The 19,913-nt window shown below is 38.1% G+C and overlaps 1 protein-coding gene across 1 annotated transcript in view; it reads right to left on the reverse strand.

The window, feature by feature from the left end:
- SEMA3E (semaphorin 3E) overlaps positions 1 to 17,414 on the reverse strand; it is a 239,004-nt gene extending 221,590 nt beyond the window's left edge. Inside the window, exon 1 of the mRNA XM_060632356.3 lies at positions 16,680 to 17,414. Within this exon, the coding sequence (XP_060488339.3) occupies positions 16,680 to 16,794 (115 nt within the window). The 5' untranslated portion in view covers positions 16,795 to 17,414. The remainder of the gene's footprint in view (positions 1 to 16,679) is intronic.
- Positions 17,415 to 19,913: the final 2,499 nt, after the last annotated feature.

Below are 19,913 nucleotides of genomic sequence, written 5' to 3' on the forward strand. Positions count from 1 at the left end.
AATCACAGCTATGGTGGTATTTTAATTCTGCCATTCTGCCGTGGTGACCATTCCAGATTCTTTTTAAATAAAAATTGTTAAGACATTTAAAAAGTCTCCTATTTTAGCTGTGAAGAAAGGTTGTACTTTATTTCTCCATATTAAAGAATTTCAAGTTAACCTTTCCCTTACTATAGTTATATAAATTATCTTAACAATGTTTATGAAGAAAACCAGCAATAACATCTATTAGTCGACATCTTCCCTGAAAGCCAAAAGCATATTAGTTTATACATGCTATAATTTAAAAATTGTCTTAAATGTGGGGTACCTGGATGGCTCAGTCGGCTGAGCTTCTGACTTCGGCTCAGGTCATGATCTCACAGTTCATGGGTTCGGGCCCCACGTCGGGCTCTGTGCTGACAGCTCAGAGCCTGGACCCTGCTTCGGATTCTGTGTCTCCTTTCTCTCCCCGTCCCCTGCTCACACTCTGTCTCTGTCCCTCAAAAGTGAATGAACGTTAAAAAAAATTGTCTTAAATGTGTGTTAAACTTCTTCCAAACACTGACATTGTAGAGAAATCCACGCAAAGTGTATTTTAAATTTTTAAAAAGACTTTAAAAGAAATTTCTATACTGAATATAAGCATTATCATTTCTAACTAGCTAAATTTCCTACAGATAATAAACGTGGAAACTGAGGTTAAGAAAAATTAAACACAAGTGAAAACGGTCTTTGAATGTGGGCACGTCTCACTCCAGAGCTCATGTCCTTCTCCAGGACACCACATGCTGTTATTGTGCTTATGATTCACATTCGACATTAGAGAGAGTGGGAGAGAGTTTTCCTTAACATCGACAAACCACGCATGCGAAATAAAGGAAAGCATTGGCTTAGAGCCTATGTGATAAACCTGACAGCAATCTCACCGTAAACCCACAGGTTGGCCTATGTGCCAAATGAGCTACTGTCACTCAGGTGGCTTTAATAAATAAAAGTCGCCAGTTAGCATAATCACTATTCTGTGAACAAGGGAGGCGTCTCTTGAGTATTGATTGTGGTGCTCCATTTTGAGGGGGACATTAACAAAGAGGAGGATGATCAGAACCCTCACAGTACAGTCAGGATAACCATGGCATGAGAAATGTTCACCCCACACCACAAAAGTGTATGATAACTCTCTTTAAACATTTGGAGGTCTGCCATGACCTATAATCTTATGGCAGGAGAGGAAAGAACTACAACAAAAAGTGAAAAATACAGGGGTTCCTGGGTGGCTCAGTTGGTTACACGTCTGACTCCTGATTTCGGCCCAGGTCATGATCTCATAGTTGTGAGCTGCAGCCCTGCATCAGGCTCCTGGTGACACCTGCTTGGGATTCTCTCTCTCCGCCCCTCCCCAGCTCATGCACTCTCTAACTTAAAAAAAAAAAAAAAAAAAAAAAAAAAGGAAAGGGGCGCCTGGGTGGCGCAGTCGGTTAAGCGTCCGACTTCAGCCAGGTCACGATCTCGCGGTCTGTGAGTTCGAGCCCCGCGTCGGGCTCTGGGCTGATGGCTCGGAGCCTGGAGCCTGTTTCCGATTCTGTGTCTCCCTCTCTCTCTGCCCCTCCCCCGGTCATGCTCTGTCTCTCTCTGTCCCAAAAATAAATAAAAAACGTTGAAAAAAAAAATTAAAAAAAAAAAAAATAAATAAATAAAAAAAGTGGAAAATGCAGTAATATAGATTTGGATTGGGTATGCAAATGATTTCTCCTCATTAGAATATTCAAAAGTGGAATGGACTTGTGCCTGGCTGGCTCAGTTGGATCTCGTGAGTTTGAGCCCCATGTTGGATGTAGAGATTACTTAAAATAAAAATAAAAATAAAAATAAAAAATGGAATGGACTTCCTTACCAGGTAGCAAATTCCCTTTCCATGAAAATGTACAAATTCAAAATAACAAACTCATCTGACTACCTGTCTGGATGTCACGGCAGAGAAAATACTCTGATGTGGGTAAAATTCCACAAGCATTTTTAAACTCCAGTCTTCTTCTAATCATTTATTTTTATTTTGGTTGGAATAGGTATATGAAATTCTATGCATGTCACATGGGTCTTAACTGCATAAGTGTAATTATTGGTTTTTCATATTCCACCAGTAAATTCTTCCTCCTCTCCTCCCTTTCTCCTCATCTTCTCTCCATTTTCTCTCTCCTCTCTCTTGCTCCACTCTTGCTTTCCAGGGCTCTCTACTGTTCTTTCCCTCTCCCTCTCTCCCTCTACTTTCCATCAAACACTTAGCATTGACTATGCAGCGGGCACTATTCTAAATGAATTCCAATGGTCCTTCATTTAATCCTTACTGCAATCAGTGACATAGGTGCTATTTATTTTCCATCGATTTGAGTCAGAGAAGGGCTATGTGTCCGGTATCACATTAATAAATTTGTTTCTGTTACGTTTGTTTTCCAAACGGTGTTTGAGAGTGGAAAAAATAACAGTGTGCATTTCAACCAATCTGTCTGGAGCAGCCGGGTCTCAGAGTCACAGCCAGATGAAGGCAACATTTTGGAAAAACATCGTTTACCTATTTGTTTTTAATTGCCGCAGCAGGAAAGATTATAAAATTAAATGAAATAATAAAGTTAGGAATGGACCCACCCCAAATTATTTAGATGCCAAAGTAAGCCAATCCCAGCTGTTATTCCTTACCCTGGCTGCCATCCTCAGCAAGAGCAGTATGGGGGAGTGTGGGCAACCGGCTGCAGCAGCAGCTGGGTCTATTTGTTAGGAGGAAAAAAATAGTCAGTGAAGACAAAGGGAAATTTCAGGGGCTAGCAGTGTGAATGGAAACTTGGAGCCTGGCTGGGGGAACCTTAGAAGTGAAACGCCATGCTGGAGGCAACAACACTGCAATATTCCACAAGCATTTACAGGCACAGCACTGCCTCCAGCAAGCGCCTTGGCTGGCAAGAGTTTTATTCCACAACAGCAAAACTTCCCAATGATACATTGTGGGTAAATGTCCTCCCATTACAGCATTTTGGACACTGGAAAACAAAGCAACATCAAGATCTGTTCCAACGAGGCAGTGGGTATTTATGAGCAGACTAATAGGACAAATGGCATTCTAATCTAAACAAAATCTATTCCTAATTATTATATGTTCATTTATATAGGCATGCAAATGCCTAGTGAGCATAAGTATATATTCCAAAACGCAACTGCCTACAACAAAATCCTAGTATTCTATTTATTTAACCTCCCTTGAGACCAATATGCTAAAAGGCATCTAATGTGTTTCTGAGTGATTACTGCCTTATTTGTGTGTAGACTTTCTCATTGTTATTAATTTCCTAATCTTTCATTTCTATTCTTGTCTAATTTTATTGATTTTAAGCCTTAGAGACTTCTCTTTTTTTTTTTCCCCCTCCAGATATGAAAATTTTTTTCTACAATCTTAAAATACATCAGACTTCAGTTTGGGCATACATATTTTGGAGCAAGTAAAAAACATTTGGCAAAAAAATCTGTCAAAAGCAGTGCCCAGTACATAACTTTTATCTTACTTCTGAGAAATATAATGACAAAGATATAATTATATTCTTTTAATTATAAGCATAATTAACTGTAATATTTTTCTTCTTGCTACGGTTATCTAAATATTACAAGGGAATTCTGCTTTGGGAAATTACTAGAAAATCAAAGCATATTAATGTGTTGAAGTTTAAACATTAACTTCTCATAATTGTAACAATGTAGTAACAAAATTGATTTTTTGGGTGGCTTGTAATACCATTCCAGTATTTTATAGTCCTAGCTTCTTTCTTCTTTCTTCATTCTAGACAGATTAAAAAGAACTATTAACTTGTCTCTTATGAACAAGAAGATGCAATTATATGGATAATTGAGTACACCAACTAAAATGATAACATTTGACTTTGGAAAAAAGGTTTTTTTTCTGTTTAATTTAAATTTTAAACATGGGTGGGATGGCTATTCTAAGAATACACCATATGGTTAACTCAAGTTTAAGCAGACCCTTAAATTGTCAGCAAGCTCAATATTCTAGTACTCATTCCAAGCAATTGTAAAGTTATCTGTCACATAATCACTCATCTGACCGGAAATATGTGTAGCATTTATGCATCATGATAATGTTGAACTTGAAGTTTCTTTTTCCCTTCCTTTTTTTTTTTTTTGTTTCTGTTTTTGCTTTTGCTTTTGATAAGGAAAAATAGCTATATCAGTTTCATCAATAATGACAGAGCTATTTCAAAAGGAATCACTTTTATTTTCTGTACTTTACACATTTTACTTTAAAAGTATATTATTTTTACCTTGCCCAACGTGATCAAAATGATCCTATTTTCTATATATTCATTTGACAACTTGACTTTGGTTTCTAAAAATAAGATAATCAGGTGCTTCCTGTTTCCATATTTATTTACTCCTTATAGTAGAAAGGGACAGTGACAAAATGTGTGCTTTCTCCTGAATTAACTTCACTTTTAACCATTCTGTTTATGTCCATTAATTTCTGCTTTCACGTTAGATGTATTATATTGGAGTAATTAGTATGGTGTTAAAAAAAACAACTCAAGTATACAATGATTTCAAAACATATTGTCAATTTTTGTAAGATAAAATCTTAAGGCAAATTTTTCACTGGTTCTTTCTCAATTAACTTGGGCTGGGAAATAAATTGAAAATAACTTGCATAAGCTAATTTAATTATAAAACTTGTACAGAGTGCTTATTCTTCTCACTACATTATTGCCTATAGCCATGCTTTTAGAGCAATAAATGCACGAAACAAAAGCAACATAGTCAAATTATTCATAAATCAACCTTTCCACAGAGATGAACTGATAAAAACAAAAAACTATTCTTGCTTTTGTTCATTTAGAATATTCTTTGGAAACAAAGGTGTTGAATAAGTTACTACCCTTTTATAGCCTTGCCTTTTTCTGCTTTGTGGCTGATTTCATGCCTTAGTTCTTTGTCTCTCTTCATAGTTCATCACTCTAGAAATGAATCCGCTGCTACACTGGACACTGGAGATCATGACTGAAGCAAACGGGAAGATGCTTGAAATGTGACATCGATCATGTAATGGCCCAGATGAATTCAAATCACCTTCTGCCAAAGCCTTAAACTGTACCTTCCAATAATATACAGATATTTCCTGAATAATTTAAAAGCAGTTCTGGATTTCTCTTCAAAGCTTTCGTAACAGAAGACCTGAAGCCAAAGTGGGACCTAACATTTTGGAGCAGGGACAGAAGAGAATTATTCTCATCGTTTTTCCTGACTTCTCGAATGCTCTTCCTGCGAGGCCTATCATCTCATTTTGTGCCATCTATATTAGGAACCTATTTAGATGTGGCATCTAGCTGAAGAATTTAGATTGGTAACATTAAAGTGAATAAATCTAACACTTACATTCATACATTAAATGCAACAGACGTAATAAATTTATCAAGTACATAAACCACATTAGCTTCTAAGGATTCAAACAATAAAACAATAAACCTGCCTTCAAAAATTTCAAAATTTACCTGTGAATTTGTATTAATCATATTACTCAAACAAGAAAAGTGAGAATGACTTAAAGTCATATTGAAATGGGAGCGATTTGACTGACCACGAACACAGAGCATTTGTCATACCATTGTGTGTAGGAAAGCTATGAACACAGTGGGATTCAGTTACTTAGATATCCAAGGGCAACCGTGCTTGTAGGAGGACACAGGGCATTACATGCAGTAGGATGGCAGTCGGAGGGAGGCAGGAATGGTGGCAGGATGGGATGAGACCTGGATGATTTGCTCCATGCTTCTTGCCTAGACTTCTCATCCCCAAGACTGTGCTCTGGTTCTTCTTTCCAACTCCATGCTTCCACAAGCTCTTTGTGTTAACTTCAAGTATAGAAAAATATCCTGCTTTATCACGACTTGTCTCTTCTTACAACTAGACCTTACGGCTTCACAGGAATACTGTTGGGTAGAGGTGCTGTGTGTGTGTGTGTGTGTGTGTGTGTGTGTGTGTGTGTGTGTTTAATAAACTTCTTACTTTAGAATAGTTTTAGATTTACAGGAAAGTTGTAAAGATAGTGAAGGGAGTCCTCATAAAGCTACACCCAATTTCCCTATTATTAACACCTTACATTAGTATGGTACTTGGTCACAGTTAATAAGCCAATACGGATCCATTATTAACTAAAATAAGTTTTACTTTTAATGTTTCCAGGATCCCATCCAGGAAATGCATCACACTTACAAAACTGTGGTTTTTTTTTAATTATTCTTTTTATTTTTAATTATTTTAATGTTTTTTTTTGAGAGAGAGAGACAGACAGACAGACAGATAGAGCACAAGCCAGGGAGGGGCAGAGAGAGAAGGAGACGCACAATCCAAAGCAGACTTCAGGCTGTGAGCTGTCAGCACAGAGCCCGACACAGAGCTCGAACTCCTGGGATTATGACCTGAGCCAAAGTCGGACACTTAACTGAGCCACCCAGGTGCCCTGTGTGTTTTTCATTCTTAAATCCCTAGCATGATGATCAGTCTCTAAAGATGGAAGAAGCTCACCAACTAGTCATGGAATAAGTGAATGACTGAATAAACAAATATTTCTTAAGAAGATACAGAAGCTTCTGAGTCCCTGAAGGAAAAGATCCGGATGTATAACAAAAAAAAAAAAAAAAAAAAAAGAAGTGGACCTAATTTCATTAGTCCGAGAAAATACTTCACTGAGAGATGAAGGAGTTCTGGAATCTTATAAACTGCTTTTCCATAATCCACCAATATTCGAGGTTTTCTCATCTGAACTCAGTGATAGCATGACGTGTCCTAATTTACACCATCAATAATCATTAGAAACAGATTTCATTTACATGTTAAATTATTACCTATATGTCATCTAGCAAAAAAAAAAATAATAGGTAGAAAATGGTATAGTATATAGTATACACTCAGGAATTTAAGTATATTTATTAGGATCAAGGGTGTGGTTTGGAAATTTGAATAAACGACACCCTGAACGTAGGCAATGGACCTAAAGGGGAAAAAAGGAAAAAGGTAACATAAGAGTGAGGCTCCCTGTAGCATCATCCCAAACACTTAGCCCAGCGTTTCTCATGCTCCAGTGTGCACGAAGTCACCTGCAGGACTTAAAACACAGCTTCCTAAGCGCCAGAATCACTGATGAAGAAGCTCCCAGGAGAGCTGGTGCTGCCAGTCTCTGACACTTTTCATAGCACCCCAGTGTCTATCTCCTCCGGATCCTAGCTTGGAAGAGGAACAGAAGAAAATCCCAAGCAGCTTCATCTCCTCTGCAATGAAATTCAACTAAGCCTTCTGTCACGCAAATTTTTTAGCAGTAGCTCTATCTCTTCAAAAAAATTAAAGAAGCCTTTATGATTTTGTCATTTTGACCGTAACATGGAAGCCAACGACAGTAATAAAAAGCTTTGTTTTGTTTTTATCCCCTAGATGGTCAACCCCCAGCCTGTAATTACTGGCTTTAGGAATGATCTGGTAAGTCATTTTATTCTATTCACAAGAGTCCTACCAAAAATGTTTTTAAAAATTAAAAAAAATTAAATGTTCCTTGCCCTCAAAAATCATAAAATGTTTAAAGACAATTCAATAGAGAATATTTTAAGGCACAACAATAAAATGTACGTTTCCATGATACATGTACGTATTCTACAATAATTGTATGAGATAGTGTTCATCAGTCCCTTTATACTTGTGAGGAAGCTAAGCCTTCGAAGTTCAATGATTTAGCAAGAATAACACAGCGTCAAATAGGATATACGTACTAAAGATTCAGACTCAGGATTTTAAAATTGTGAGTCCCTACTTATTCTTTCCACCAGAACATAATGTTTCCTAATAGGAATTTTTAAAGTATTTTGGAGAAGTTCTACACACTGGGAGGTCTAGTAAGGGAAGGAAAAGAGTCCTAGAGTTGTAGAATTGGAAAGGATCTCAGGAATCACATGATGCATAATAAACTTTTGGAGTCGGGCTTAGGAAAAAAGCCATCAGGAAGCATGCATAGCTATGTGCAATGCTGTCAGCACATTTCCTCTTTGATTTTAGTTCTATAGCGCATCTTGAGCTTTGAATTTAAAGCCCTCTTCATTTCCCATCATTTCCGGGAAGGGAATTGGTCAGAGGGGAAAAGGACAGTGTCCCTAGCTGCCGTCTACTTTCTGCCTCTTTTATTCCCATTTGCTTTGCTGCTTTGCTGCTTTGCTTCTGGTTCTGGAATTAGTTTGGCTACCTAAACCCACCACTGAGACTTATTCTTAGGGACGCTGCTCCCCTTGCTCTATCTTGTGAATAAAACCCTCTTTTTATTCTGGTTCCAATGAATTAAAACTTAAAACCCAGAGAAAATGAACTGAAATGGCCTAGAAATAGATGGGCTTACATGAAGAATATCCTAACTTACACTTAACCCAAGCCTAGCCAAGGTGTAGAGGCGGGGCATGGTCCCTCCTTCCAGGTACCCTAATTCCTTCCTGCTCCAGTCCCCACAGCCTTTACATACCTGGCAGCATGAGCTGTCCATTAGAAACACAGGTGAGACTCGGGGAGCCTGGGTGGTTCTGTCGGCTAAGCATCCGACTTCGGCTCAGGTCATGATTTCAAGGTCTGTGAGTTCAAGCCCCACATCCGGCTCTGTGCCGACAGCTCAGAGCCTGGAGACTACTTCAGTTCTGTGACTTCCTCTCTCTCTGCCCCTCCCCCACTCACACTCTGTCTCTGTCTCTCTAAAAAATAAATAAAAAACATTAAGAAGAAAAAAAAAAAAAGAAACACAGGCGAGACAAAGAGGGTGAGTTGTCCAGGTGGCTAGTAAGCTGTTTATTTTCATATTTCATTATTTCCTAAGTCATGAATTTCACCAACTTTTGAATGCCTAATGAGTATAATTAACTTTGTTGTTTAATTCAAAGGTCCTGTCTTCTGTTGATTAGAGAATAAAAATGAAACAAATATTGAAGATTAACTGAGGACCAATAAATATACACCATTCACCAGAAATAAGTTTTCATTCTACTTTTGGGCTAAGATGAGGGTGAAATAAAAATATCTACCTGGAACAAAAGCAGAGGAGGAGGAAAAAAGGGAGAGAGGGGTGGTGATAGCAACACAGGGGGTAATCAAAGAATGAAGTGGTAAGAGAAAAAAAGGGAGGTGTCTGGTGATCACCCAGGGAAGACAAATGCAGCAAAAAGTAAAGAAGAAGACGTGGGAGAAGTGGGAGGAAGAAGAGGATGAGGAAGAAGAGGAGGAAAAGGAGAAGGAGAAGCAGAAGCAGAAACAGAAGCAGGAGCTGCTGCTTGGTTATAAATGAGCAAATATGGCTAACATGTCTGGAGGCCCTGGTTGCTTCACTACAATGCAGCCCCGAGAGGCCTGGGGGTGACTGGGGAGAGAAAGCCCTAGCCTTGCTCCTAATGCATGCCTCACCGAGGGAGCCATAAACAGTTCTTCAGGATTCCTTTGTTTCCTTGGCGTTCCTCATGCCAACCTCCATCAGACTCTCCTTTACAAAACACGACTCTAAATCGTTTTGTTTCATTTATATACCCACTCAATGCTCACTATTGAACACCTACTAAGAGGTCAGGAGCGGTGCCCCAGCCCAGTTATCTTACCTGTTTGTCCAAGGGAAGATAGAATGGAAAGCTTTCTTTCACTTTCAAAGCAAACAATACATGCTAGGCTGTTAGCTGCTTATAAGACCCTGTTTTGTTTAACTTTTGACGGTGTGGTTCGGTCCTGGTAATATTAGTTCTGTGTGCTTTACAAAGCTGGGTCTACAATAACCTTTGTTAGTAACTTTTGTTTATGCTGTGGCTTTGGTCTGCTATCTCCAAGGTACCAATCAGAAAAGCTGCAACTTTCCTTTTCCTTGAAGTTCCAACTTCCCAATTAAGGATAAGTTAATTCCTTATACTATCAAAAAATAAATCATCTACAGTGACTTACAAACACGAGAGACCCCAAAATCTGTTGTTCCTTCTAGTCATCTACTCCTATAAGAGCTGGATTTCATGAAATAAAATCTTGGCTTGCAAGTAAAAAACTCTAGTGATTAAGGATCCTCCCTTATTTTAAGTTATAAGTTAATAATTAACTCATGATTGCTTTTAGAATTAAAAAAAAAAAAAAAAAAGGAACCAGGGGAGGCTAATTCTCACTGAACCTCTGATTCATTGAATAACCTCTGAAAAGCTTCCTACAGTCAAGTATTTGCTGCGCTAATTTGCATGATCTCATGTAATTCTTTCAGGATATTGCAAGTTACACATTACCCCATTTTACAGATGAGGAAATTCATAGTCAGAAAAGAAAGTAACTTGGGATCATACAGCCAGAAGCAAGATTCATATTAGGTATGCCTCCTTCAAAGTCTACAGAGATTTTAGGCCACTGAAGATAGAATGTGAGACAGTTTTGCAATACCTGGGCCTAAACCACTCTTCTGTGTGTACTGTGCCAAGGCCATCAGCTGAGTCCTCAAACAGAGAGCAACAATGGCTGAGAGTTTACTTACCAGGAACAGAAGCAGAAATACATTTCTAAGCCCCAGATATCAAGCAAATCATGGATTTCTCCTTTTCATTTCCACACTAGCTGTGGAGGCAAGATTACCAGGGCAATGGGGCCATTTGGTGGGCATGCCATGAACCAGGCATTAGAACTAAAGAAGGCTGAAAATTTCTTGAGTAATCAGTTGCCTTGGCCAACCCCAGGGCCATATGAAGTCAAGTTATTAATTCCTCAGACTTTCTGTTCTTGAAATCAGCACATTCTTTGAGAGAAAGTGTTCTCTCAATATCAGAGACGAAAACACTTTGTTCAAATGTGGTATTCACATATCTTTTCATTCATAGTCTAGAAAATCCAACCTATAAAATACCCAGTCTTGTCACTGTCATCCATATCATGAGTACAAAGAATAATGCTTGCTTAAGTCCAAGAAATAACTCATGACATTGATAGTTTCTCTTATGCTTCAAATGTTATTTAAAACCATGCTGTGAAAAAAATCATTATTAAAATAACCATAATCCTTTGTATAATTTATATAATATTCTTAAGTGTCAGATGTTGGGCTAAAGACTATTACCAACATTTAGCCCTGCGTATTGAAACTAAGAAAATAATCTAAATCTTCACTGTGCACTTTTTGGAAAGTGTTTTAATGGTATAATTTTACTTTTGTTTTGTTTTAAATTCTCCGAGACTGAACTTAGAAGACCACTTTAACACTGCAGTGGCTATGTATAAAGGGGCATGCATGCATGCAAAGTGCCATTTCTGGATTCCTGCAGACTAAATTCCTCTACTAAGCCACAGAAGAGTTTTACACACAAAGATAAAGGAGTAAATCTTTGCGCGCTCTCCCACTAAGAACTCCCAATGATGATTCCAGTAGATATCTTTGATGAAATAAAACTGACTCTGCAGATTGCTAACAATAATAATTTTCACCAGCAATGACCAACTTGATGTTTGGCTCTTTATTATGTTGTCATAATAGAACTGAGGCCATCAAGTTGATCTCATCCCAGAGAGACCCTCTCTATGAAATAGTCTGAGGCTACAGAACAACTCTGACATAGACAGCAAAGTGACAATATGGCAACAGATTTTTGAAAGAATATTCCATTGGGACCACATGCCCACTGCATATATTTAAGAGTCAAGAACAAGTATCAGTTCTATATTACATATAGGACACTCTCTTTATAAAGACTTGAGAAACGATTTTACTCAACTATGTGATTTTTCAGTCCAAAATTGGCCCAGTTCATTTACAAATTCCATTTACTGCTCATGCTAACTCTGACCTCCCTTCGCCCTATCTCTATATTAAAGCACAACGGCTTTACCAATGTAACACCCAATATCCAGGTAAGAAGTAAATAATTCATATTCATTCAGGGACTTCGATATATCCATATGCATTTCTGTGATACGTGAGCAGTATCTGTCTATAACAAATATCAAAACTACAAAGGATAGCACCATCTAAAATCCTTACACAGACTTCACCTACAGAAAATATATTCTGGGTAAACCAAACTCAACAAAACATACTGTAATTCCTTTCATCTTACCCAGTACTTTTAATTTCACATAAACTATTTCTTAATAAATCTACCACTTAATTCTCACCGACTCTCCCTGCGGGAGAACTGGCACGAGGTTTGTATTTACTCCTGGGTCCTATTTAGCAACTTTCTTCATGAATCATGCCTTATGACCACTTTTTATTTATTAACCACACAGGGATATGTGACTAATGTCACTATTGATAATACTTTGTTACTGGCTGAAAAACCAAAGCTATGAGCTGGGTCAGGAAAAACTGGCTCAGCCACTGCCTCTTTTTTGTATTTGCTCTGGATATGAAATGAATACAGCCTCCAGGATGATCATTTAAAACATTTCATTTTTGTTATGCTCTTCTACAATTCTATCTCAATTTTCTTTCACATAAGTTAGAAAAAGAATCAGAAAGGTGGGGTGTGAGGTGAATATGTGTAATGAATAGATATACTACATACACGCCAATAGCAAAACTATTGGCCATGAATCTTGTAAAAATGCACAGATGCGACCATCTTCTAAATTATTATAACTAGAGATCAAAGGTATGGAAGACGGGATTTGGAGTGAATGCAACCTATCATGATAAACCATATATTTTATGCTAATTAAGACCAACTTCTTTCTTCTGTGTTAACATCATCCTAGCATTTATTGATATCCAAACTCATGCCATTCCCAAAGATTTTTCTCCTTAGGACATGTTTCCATCTAACCTTCTTCATTTATATCAGTCTTCACAAAACATTGATAAAATAATTTTTAGGTTAGAAGGTACTTTCACAGTTTCGTCATTCCATTTGATTCTCTCGAAAACCCAGTAAGATATACAGCGAAAGCACCATTACCATCCCTATTTTCAAATTAAGGAGACTGAGGCACAGACAGTTACCATTAGTATAAGTGGAAGGAGAGACCTCTGACTCTACATCTGAAGCTATGACAACTCTGTATTTAATTGGTTATAATATCGAAATACAGATAGACTAACACTCTTTATCCCACTTTTTTATATGGATAGATATATGTTCAATGCTCAAATCTACATTTATAACATCAACATCTGCTAGGAACGATCTTCGGCCATATTTATGCCTTCACTTCTGTATCTCCTCACCAAACATCCTCTGATTACACGGCCATTCTCCTTGGCTTCTGTGACTGTGTCACTCTTTACTGGGTCTTTGAATACCTACCCCATCTGCCAAGCTCCCTTGACTGAATTTCTGGGGTTTTCCATGTATGTTGGGATTTCTTCTTTGACATGGGGCTTTGCTCATTTGTTTTTTCTTCTTTGAGCTCCATGAGCAAGAAGGTTATTTTTGCCTTCTCCGTAACCTCATTAATGCAGGATGGTGAGAGATAAGGAAAGAACAGACATCGACAGAGGGCAGAGGCTGCATCTAGCAGGACTCTTCTCCCTTTATTCTCTTTCCTTCACTTCTGTCATGAGAATCAGAGCTATTTTTCAAGGAAATCCTTGGGTAGAATATTATAAACTTGCAATAATCACACCAATATTATCCTCTTTAGAGTACTGGCTATAAAGTTGGCCATAATTTTTAACTATTCATAAACACTTAAACACTTGCCTGGTACCGATAATCTCAACTCAAATCTTGACTGAAAAGTCTTACAAAGCAGAACAGCAACTTGCTATAATTTTATTTGTTAACACAATTTATCTTACACCTGTAGAACACATTAAAGATACAGGCATTGCCTCAACAAGAGTAAATGTGTCATCACTTTATCCACTAAGCTTGCTTCTCAGTTAGGGAGAAATTCAATATTTTCCCACTGCAGGTGGAGTGCAGTGGGAAATCAGCAAGAAGATGCTCTATATCTGATACCAATTTTCTACCTTGTCTCACTCCCTCTCTGCCTTTTCCCCCTTTAAGCTCTAATGATCTCTCCTCCTGTTAAACACTGTTTAAGGACATGCCACATCCAAAGATAGAGAAGGATGGAGGATAGAGGAAAAGGAAAAGTCATTGGCATTTTATGTAATTCAGCTCAAACTTTTTATATGACGCTGCAACTTCTACCTCTTTTTGGGGAAGAGACATTAGACTTGTGGTCTCAGGTGCCATCTTGATAACGAAGGAGGTAAGAAAAATATTTGTCTTTCTCCCATAGAACATAAACCACCGCTATGAAATGAATCCCTGGAATAATCCAGTAGGCCACCTCTAGAGAGCCCTCGAGATTTATCTGCTGGGGGTCAGGCGGCAGTTCAGAGGTGTTACAGTATTTATATACAGCACTATTTATATTTTGAAGGACCATGTACTCACAGTATCAATCAACTAATTGATCCATTAGTAAAATTGTACCATTTCTGGTATCATTTAAGGTAGCAAAAGATTATACTCTGAAATACCCCACCCTTAGTTTTTGGATACCTCTAAGACATCCACTGAATTTCAGAGTGTAAAGAGTAAACGGGCTGTTTAGAGTGTGAAGAGTAGATGGGGCTAAATAGTCCTGCTCCAGCAGTCCTTCCCTTGCACTGAGTCACCTGCAGTGCCTACATTTGCTGCTTCTGGTTGCATCTCCGTGGTGACCTCTCAGCTGATTTTGCTGGCTAACATGCACAAGTGAGAACAGTCTATTTTCAGGTGACTGTATATCATCTTTGTAGAAAAGCACGACATTGTGCATTTCAGCTAGTGCCATCACATCAAAAGGTTAAGAAAAACCAAAGGGAAATTTTGTGGTACTTTTCAGTCTAGAGTCCACATAGATAGAAGTTCTACTCCCACATCATCTAACACAACCCAAAAAATCAATTCCGGATTCCTCTGATTAAGAGAGGTAGTGGGGGGAAAAAAAAAAGATGTAGTCAAGGTGAGTCTGAAAACAATAATATGCATAGCATTTAGTTGCATTAGAGAGTTTGGGCATGCTTTGACCAGATTACAAACTCTCTAATGAAATATTAATATGATATATCTTCAAAAATATACTGATAGTGAACTACTGAAAACAAGTACCTAATAATGAGGTATAAAAGGTTGATACCAGGTGTAGTTAGAAGAGTGGCTCACCAAAACTGGCAGCTTATCCACTTGGCTACACAAGAAAAACAACCCATTTATTACACTCTTCTCCTGACATCCTTCTTTGTTCACAATTCATCACATCAAATTTTTTACATTTTGATACATTCGATCAAGCTTCTTAGAAATATGCATTTTGATACACACCATGATACATCTTCCCAATTCAAATAATTTGTGCTAATGTTAGGTGCTGTATTTTAAATCCTTCACAGATACACTGTCCATGTGTCTCTTAAACTCATGTTATCTACTGGGGAGTGCAGTAGGAAAACTATTTAAACGAAGAAAGTATTCGTAGCTTGTTAACTAGTCTAAAAATGAGAAATTTCTATGGTCCAAATCAGCGGATGACTGTCCAATAAAAACAAACAAACAAAAAAAAGGTCAATCATGGCATCTAAATTTGAGGCTTCCCTTTGTGTTTCTCCCTCTGGTAAAGATTATACCGATACTTTAAAAATACAGGTTTCTGTAACCAGGACAATTTAAAATCTTACACAATGGAAAAGTGGTTCTTATGTAATTGTTGTTACTACAACTGTTATCTGTCTTAGTGACTAATGACAGATAATAAATACTTCGTTCCAGAAAATTTATCCCAAATTACATTTGGGTCAGCAGTCACTTTCTCAATGTGTGGGTTTTGTTTGTTTGTTTGTTTGTTTACAGAAGAATCACCAAATCTATTCATGATTGGCTTTTACTGGTCCTGATGCAAAAGCTATCTTTTGATCATTTATTTATGACCAAATCCTGCTTTACAAGACATAGCTCAGAATAAAATATTTAAGCACTTTCTCCTAGATCTTCAGTTAAGCAATATGAATTTACACAAAAAGAATCAATGCTAGTGAATAGTATCCTGATACTTGAATCGATATAAATCAGTTTACAAGGATTGCTAATAAACGCTGAACATTTTTTTTTGCCAGACATAAAAGAAATTCTAATAATCAGTTCAACTAAAAAGCTAATTCATATCAGTCGTTAGTCATTTTAATTACACGGTGATGACTTTGTCATCATGGGCAAGAAATCATTTTGCTTCTCAGGAATTTCATTTTCCCCTCCTCCTCTCATCCCCATTGTGGACAACACCAAACCTATACTGCACCTCTCTCTGAAGCCCTTCTCCAACATCCGTGTTTCCCATCATGCATAAATTGGTATTCAAATACCTACTGCTAACTTGGATTCAGCCCCTCCAGGCTATTTACAACCTGCTTCCTGTCCTCTTCTGTTGTGTCTGCTAGTGAGTGAACTTCTCATTAATAAAACCTAATATTTACAAGACAAAAATAACATCTCCAAGTTGGCATGCAATTTTGCACTATTCTCAGATGCGGTGAGTATGACATGCTAATCAGAGGCACTTAGAGTCTTAGGTCAGTTTGGCAATAATGTTTTTCAGCTGCATTTTAAGGGTCTGTGAAGACCAAAGATCTAGGTTAAAGGACTTGAATTTTTTTCTCTCTCTTTTTAACAAAAGGATCTAAAAAGGTGACCTACCTTTATGTGACAGACGTAGGCGGGGGTGAGGGGTATCTGCCGTGTGCCCTCCCGTCCAAAGCTCCAGTAAGTAACCCCACAGGAGCCAGGTGACCAGGTTCGCGGCCGATGCCATGCTGCCTGCTCACCGGGCAAGCCCTCCGATCCGCACTTTGAAGGCGGGTCTGAGTTTTACTTAGGACTCCCCTCCGGGGGCAGCGCGTGAGAGGCTTTGTCACAAATCGAACGCGTTGTCATCAGAAAGCACGGTCCCAACGTGCCATTTGCCAGGCTGTATTTGGCTATGTAAGACCTTTCTTCCCCGAGGACAGTTGTTTATAAGCCGGGAGCAGGAGGACATTCCAAGGAGTGAGTCTTTCGAGCCATGTCCTGTCCAGAGCTCTCTTCAGTAACTGTGCGGGTAGACTCCGGAGGAAACTGTGGGTTTTTTTTTTTTTTTTTTAGTCACTTCTGCAAGCGGTTCATTGAGGAAAAAAAAAAGCCCTGAGCACACGCACTACCTTCCCCCCGTGGAGCTCTTCTCTTCTGGCTCCTTGAAGCCTCTCCGAAGTCAGCCTCTTGCACTGACTTGCCAAACAGCTAGTTTTAATTCACCTTTCACCTTGCTAATTAAAAACAAGAAGTGCCATTCCCTCCAGGAGTTGCAGGATCCACCCAGCAGGGATGCGTTCTGTCAGCGAGCTGTGTTTACAGGGAAAGTTCAGGCAGGGTTGAGCTGTTTCTAGGAAGTGTTTCTGGTCCACGTGCCCCGCTCCCACCCGCCCTCCCAGTATTACTGGCCCCACGTCACTCAGCGCAGGAGACAAGTCCGCGCTTTGATGGGGAGTGGGGATCAGGAGGGAGAACGGGATATAATAGACTGATTATTGAAGTACATACAACAGAAGAGGATGGAGCCTCAAGAAGGGCTTTTAAATGCTCGCTCACCAAGATTAACCCTTGAACACACGCAGATTCAGTTTAAATAATGGATGTGTCACCATCCAGCACCCACATTGATTTTTCTTCAGTTTCTGCTGAAATTGTATTTTTTTCACATTTATGGCTTTTTTTAATTGATTACATCTTAGTAATGTATTTTCAACTCTTGTATGTTTCTTGTATGTTTCAAGAGCCTGAAAAACATGTCATCTGTGATTGTTTCATCTGTTAATGTGTTACTACTAACAAATTATTTTACCTAGGCGAATTCTTCAAACCAATTAAAAGCAAAACCTTTTTTTTTTAAAGCAAACCATAAATTTCAGCTCAAGTTTAAGAATACATTTTGAAGTAATTTTCTCCTAGATATGGTAACTATGGAAAAGTTGAGGTTTTCTATAGGACACATCCCAGTAAAGCAGGTATTAGAAAGCACAGGATGTGAAACACATTAGGATTCCACTGCTATGCACTTTCCGAGTTTATTTTCCAAGAACTATGTTTGTGTAAATAAGCTTAACACAATAGGTCAACTTTACAATCTACTTTCAATCAATCTCAAAAACTAAACCAAACACTCTGCAGCGGTTGGCATGGAAATGAATGTTCCTATTTGAAGATACCAATAAACTTGAATAGGTATTTCATTTGATACTTGAGAGTTAAATGGTAAACAAATGATTTCAGCTATGATAACTTTTCTTAATTCTGTTTTTAAATGTTACTGTTAAGGGCACTTCTTGAGAATTATGTTCTTAAAATCATGTAATTATAACAAATAGATAACGCAGGTTACCCTGATACTTTGCGATACAAGCAAATGTAGAACCAGGCGTTATCTACCCATTTTCCTAACCATGACATGTACTATTACAAGCAGAGTATATTTAGTAAAATGTAAATGTCACTGGATATTATAAATAATTAGATTTCCAAGGGCTACAAAAGATAACAAACTCTAAACATTATTTAACAGTAGAGCAACATGAAGTATTTAGAGACTTTTAACCTGGGGTGGTCTCTGTAGGCACATGCATATTTTAAAAGCCAGTCTGATGAGCCACAGACCTAAAGGTAACTCTAAGGGTGATATAATGTACCTCTGGAATCCTCTTTTACTCTCTTCCAGAACTGAAGTAACTAGGAAGTAAATAACAGCTTTTATATGTGTTATCTAATGGTGGGATTCCAGGAAAAGTAAAAGTAGTGTGTATAACTTTTATTACAAATACATGGTTAGTCTTATACAACTGATTTTCCACACAAGATTGTGCAGTGCCCGTTCTAACTCTATGATGGAGCTGAGGCAAGGTAAGGCATTATAACAATTTCATTAGGATATGAAATTCATATCATTAATGTCCTTGAGACAATAAATGTTATGAATGTAAATTACATAAGTACAAGCTACATGCAAAGATTCATCTTCAGTGTTACCATCCTTCAGATTACGTTAGGGTATTTTGAAGTACGTGCCAGAATAACGAACTCCTGTGGATTTCTCAAAATGTGCTCTGGTTTATCCTTCGGTTATCAATGAATGTCATTGCTTATTCCCTTTAACTCCTCTGTGTGTCCTTCTACCTTTCTTTCTAGTCTATAATCTAAAGATGATGCCAAAATTAAAAAAAGACTATTAAAAATACTAAACATCCAGAACTAACCATTGCCTCGGCTGCTCCCATGTGGTTTTATCAATGGAATGAAGAGTCTTTGAGAACAAATCCATCATTTGCCTCATAAAATAAAACAGGAAGAACCCTCCGGGGCAGAGTAACCTTATTATTTATCATCCAAATAAGAAATGTTTTAAGGGTAAAAGAGTCTTCTGTTAATAATCACATATGAACCCAGACCATTATATTCAAATCAGGACATCATGGTAAGCCAGCCTTCATGGGAGAGATTTCTAGGTACCCTTGGGAAACACGGAAATAGAAAAAAAAAATTAAAATACAAAACTGATTTGCCACCAATGGTGAGTGAATAGCTTCAGTGAGCCCAAGAGCTCTGGGACTAGCAACAGTATCTGCTGGTATTATTGTATTTGATGAGAAGAGCTAGGCTGCCAGTTTGAAGAGCCTTAGACAACATGGAAGACCAGGTAAGAAGGGAAATGGCAATTCTGCAGGTATTGCCTGCCAGGCCAAATGTCTCATTCCAAACCCTTAACCCATTGTTGCTAGGGTCACACAATGAGATAGTGAGGGAGAAAGGGGGTGGGGGGGGATTGAGTACTCATGAGGAGTTCCATAGTGGATTCTCTCACTGGTTCTCCACTTAATAGTCAAAGACCAACTGGCCTCTGAAATA

The sequence above is a fragment of the Panthera onca genome, chromosome A2 (assembly GCF_046562875.1).
Source record: "Panthera onca isolate mPanOnc1 chromosome A2, mPanOnc1 haplotype 2, whole genome shotgun sequence".
Classification (NCBI taxonomy): domain Eukaryota; kingdom Metazoa; phylum Chordata; class Mammalia; order Carnivora; family Felidae; genus Panthera; species Panthera onca.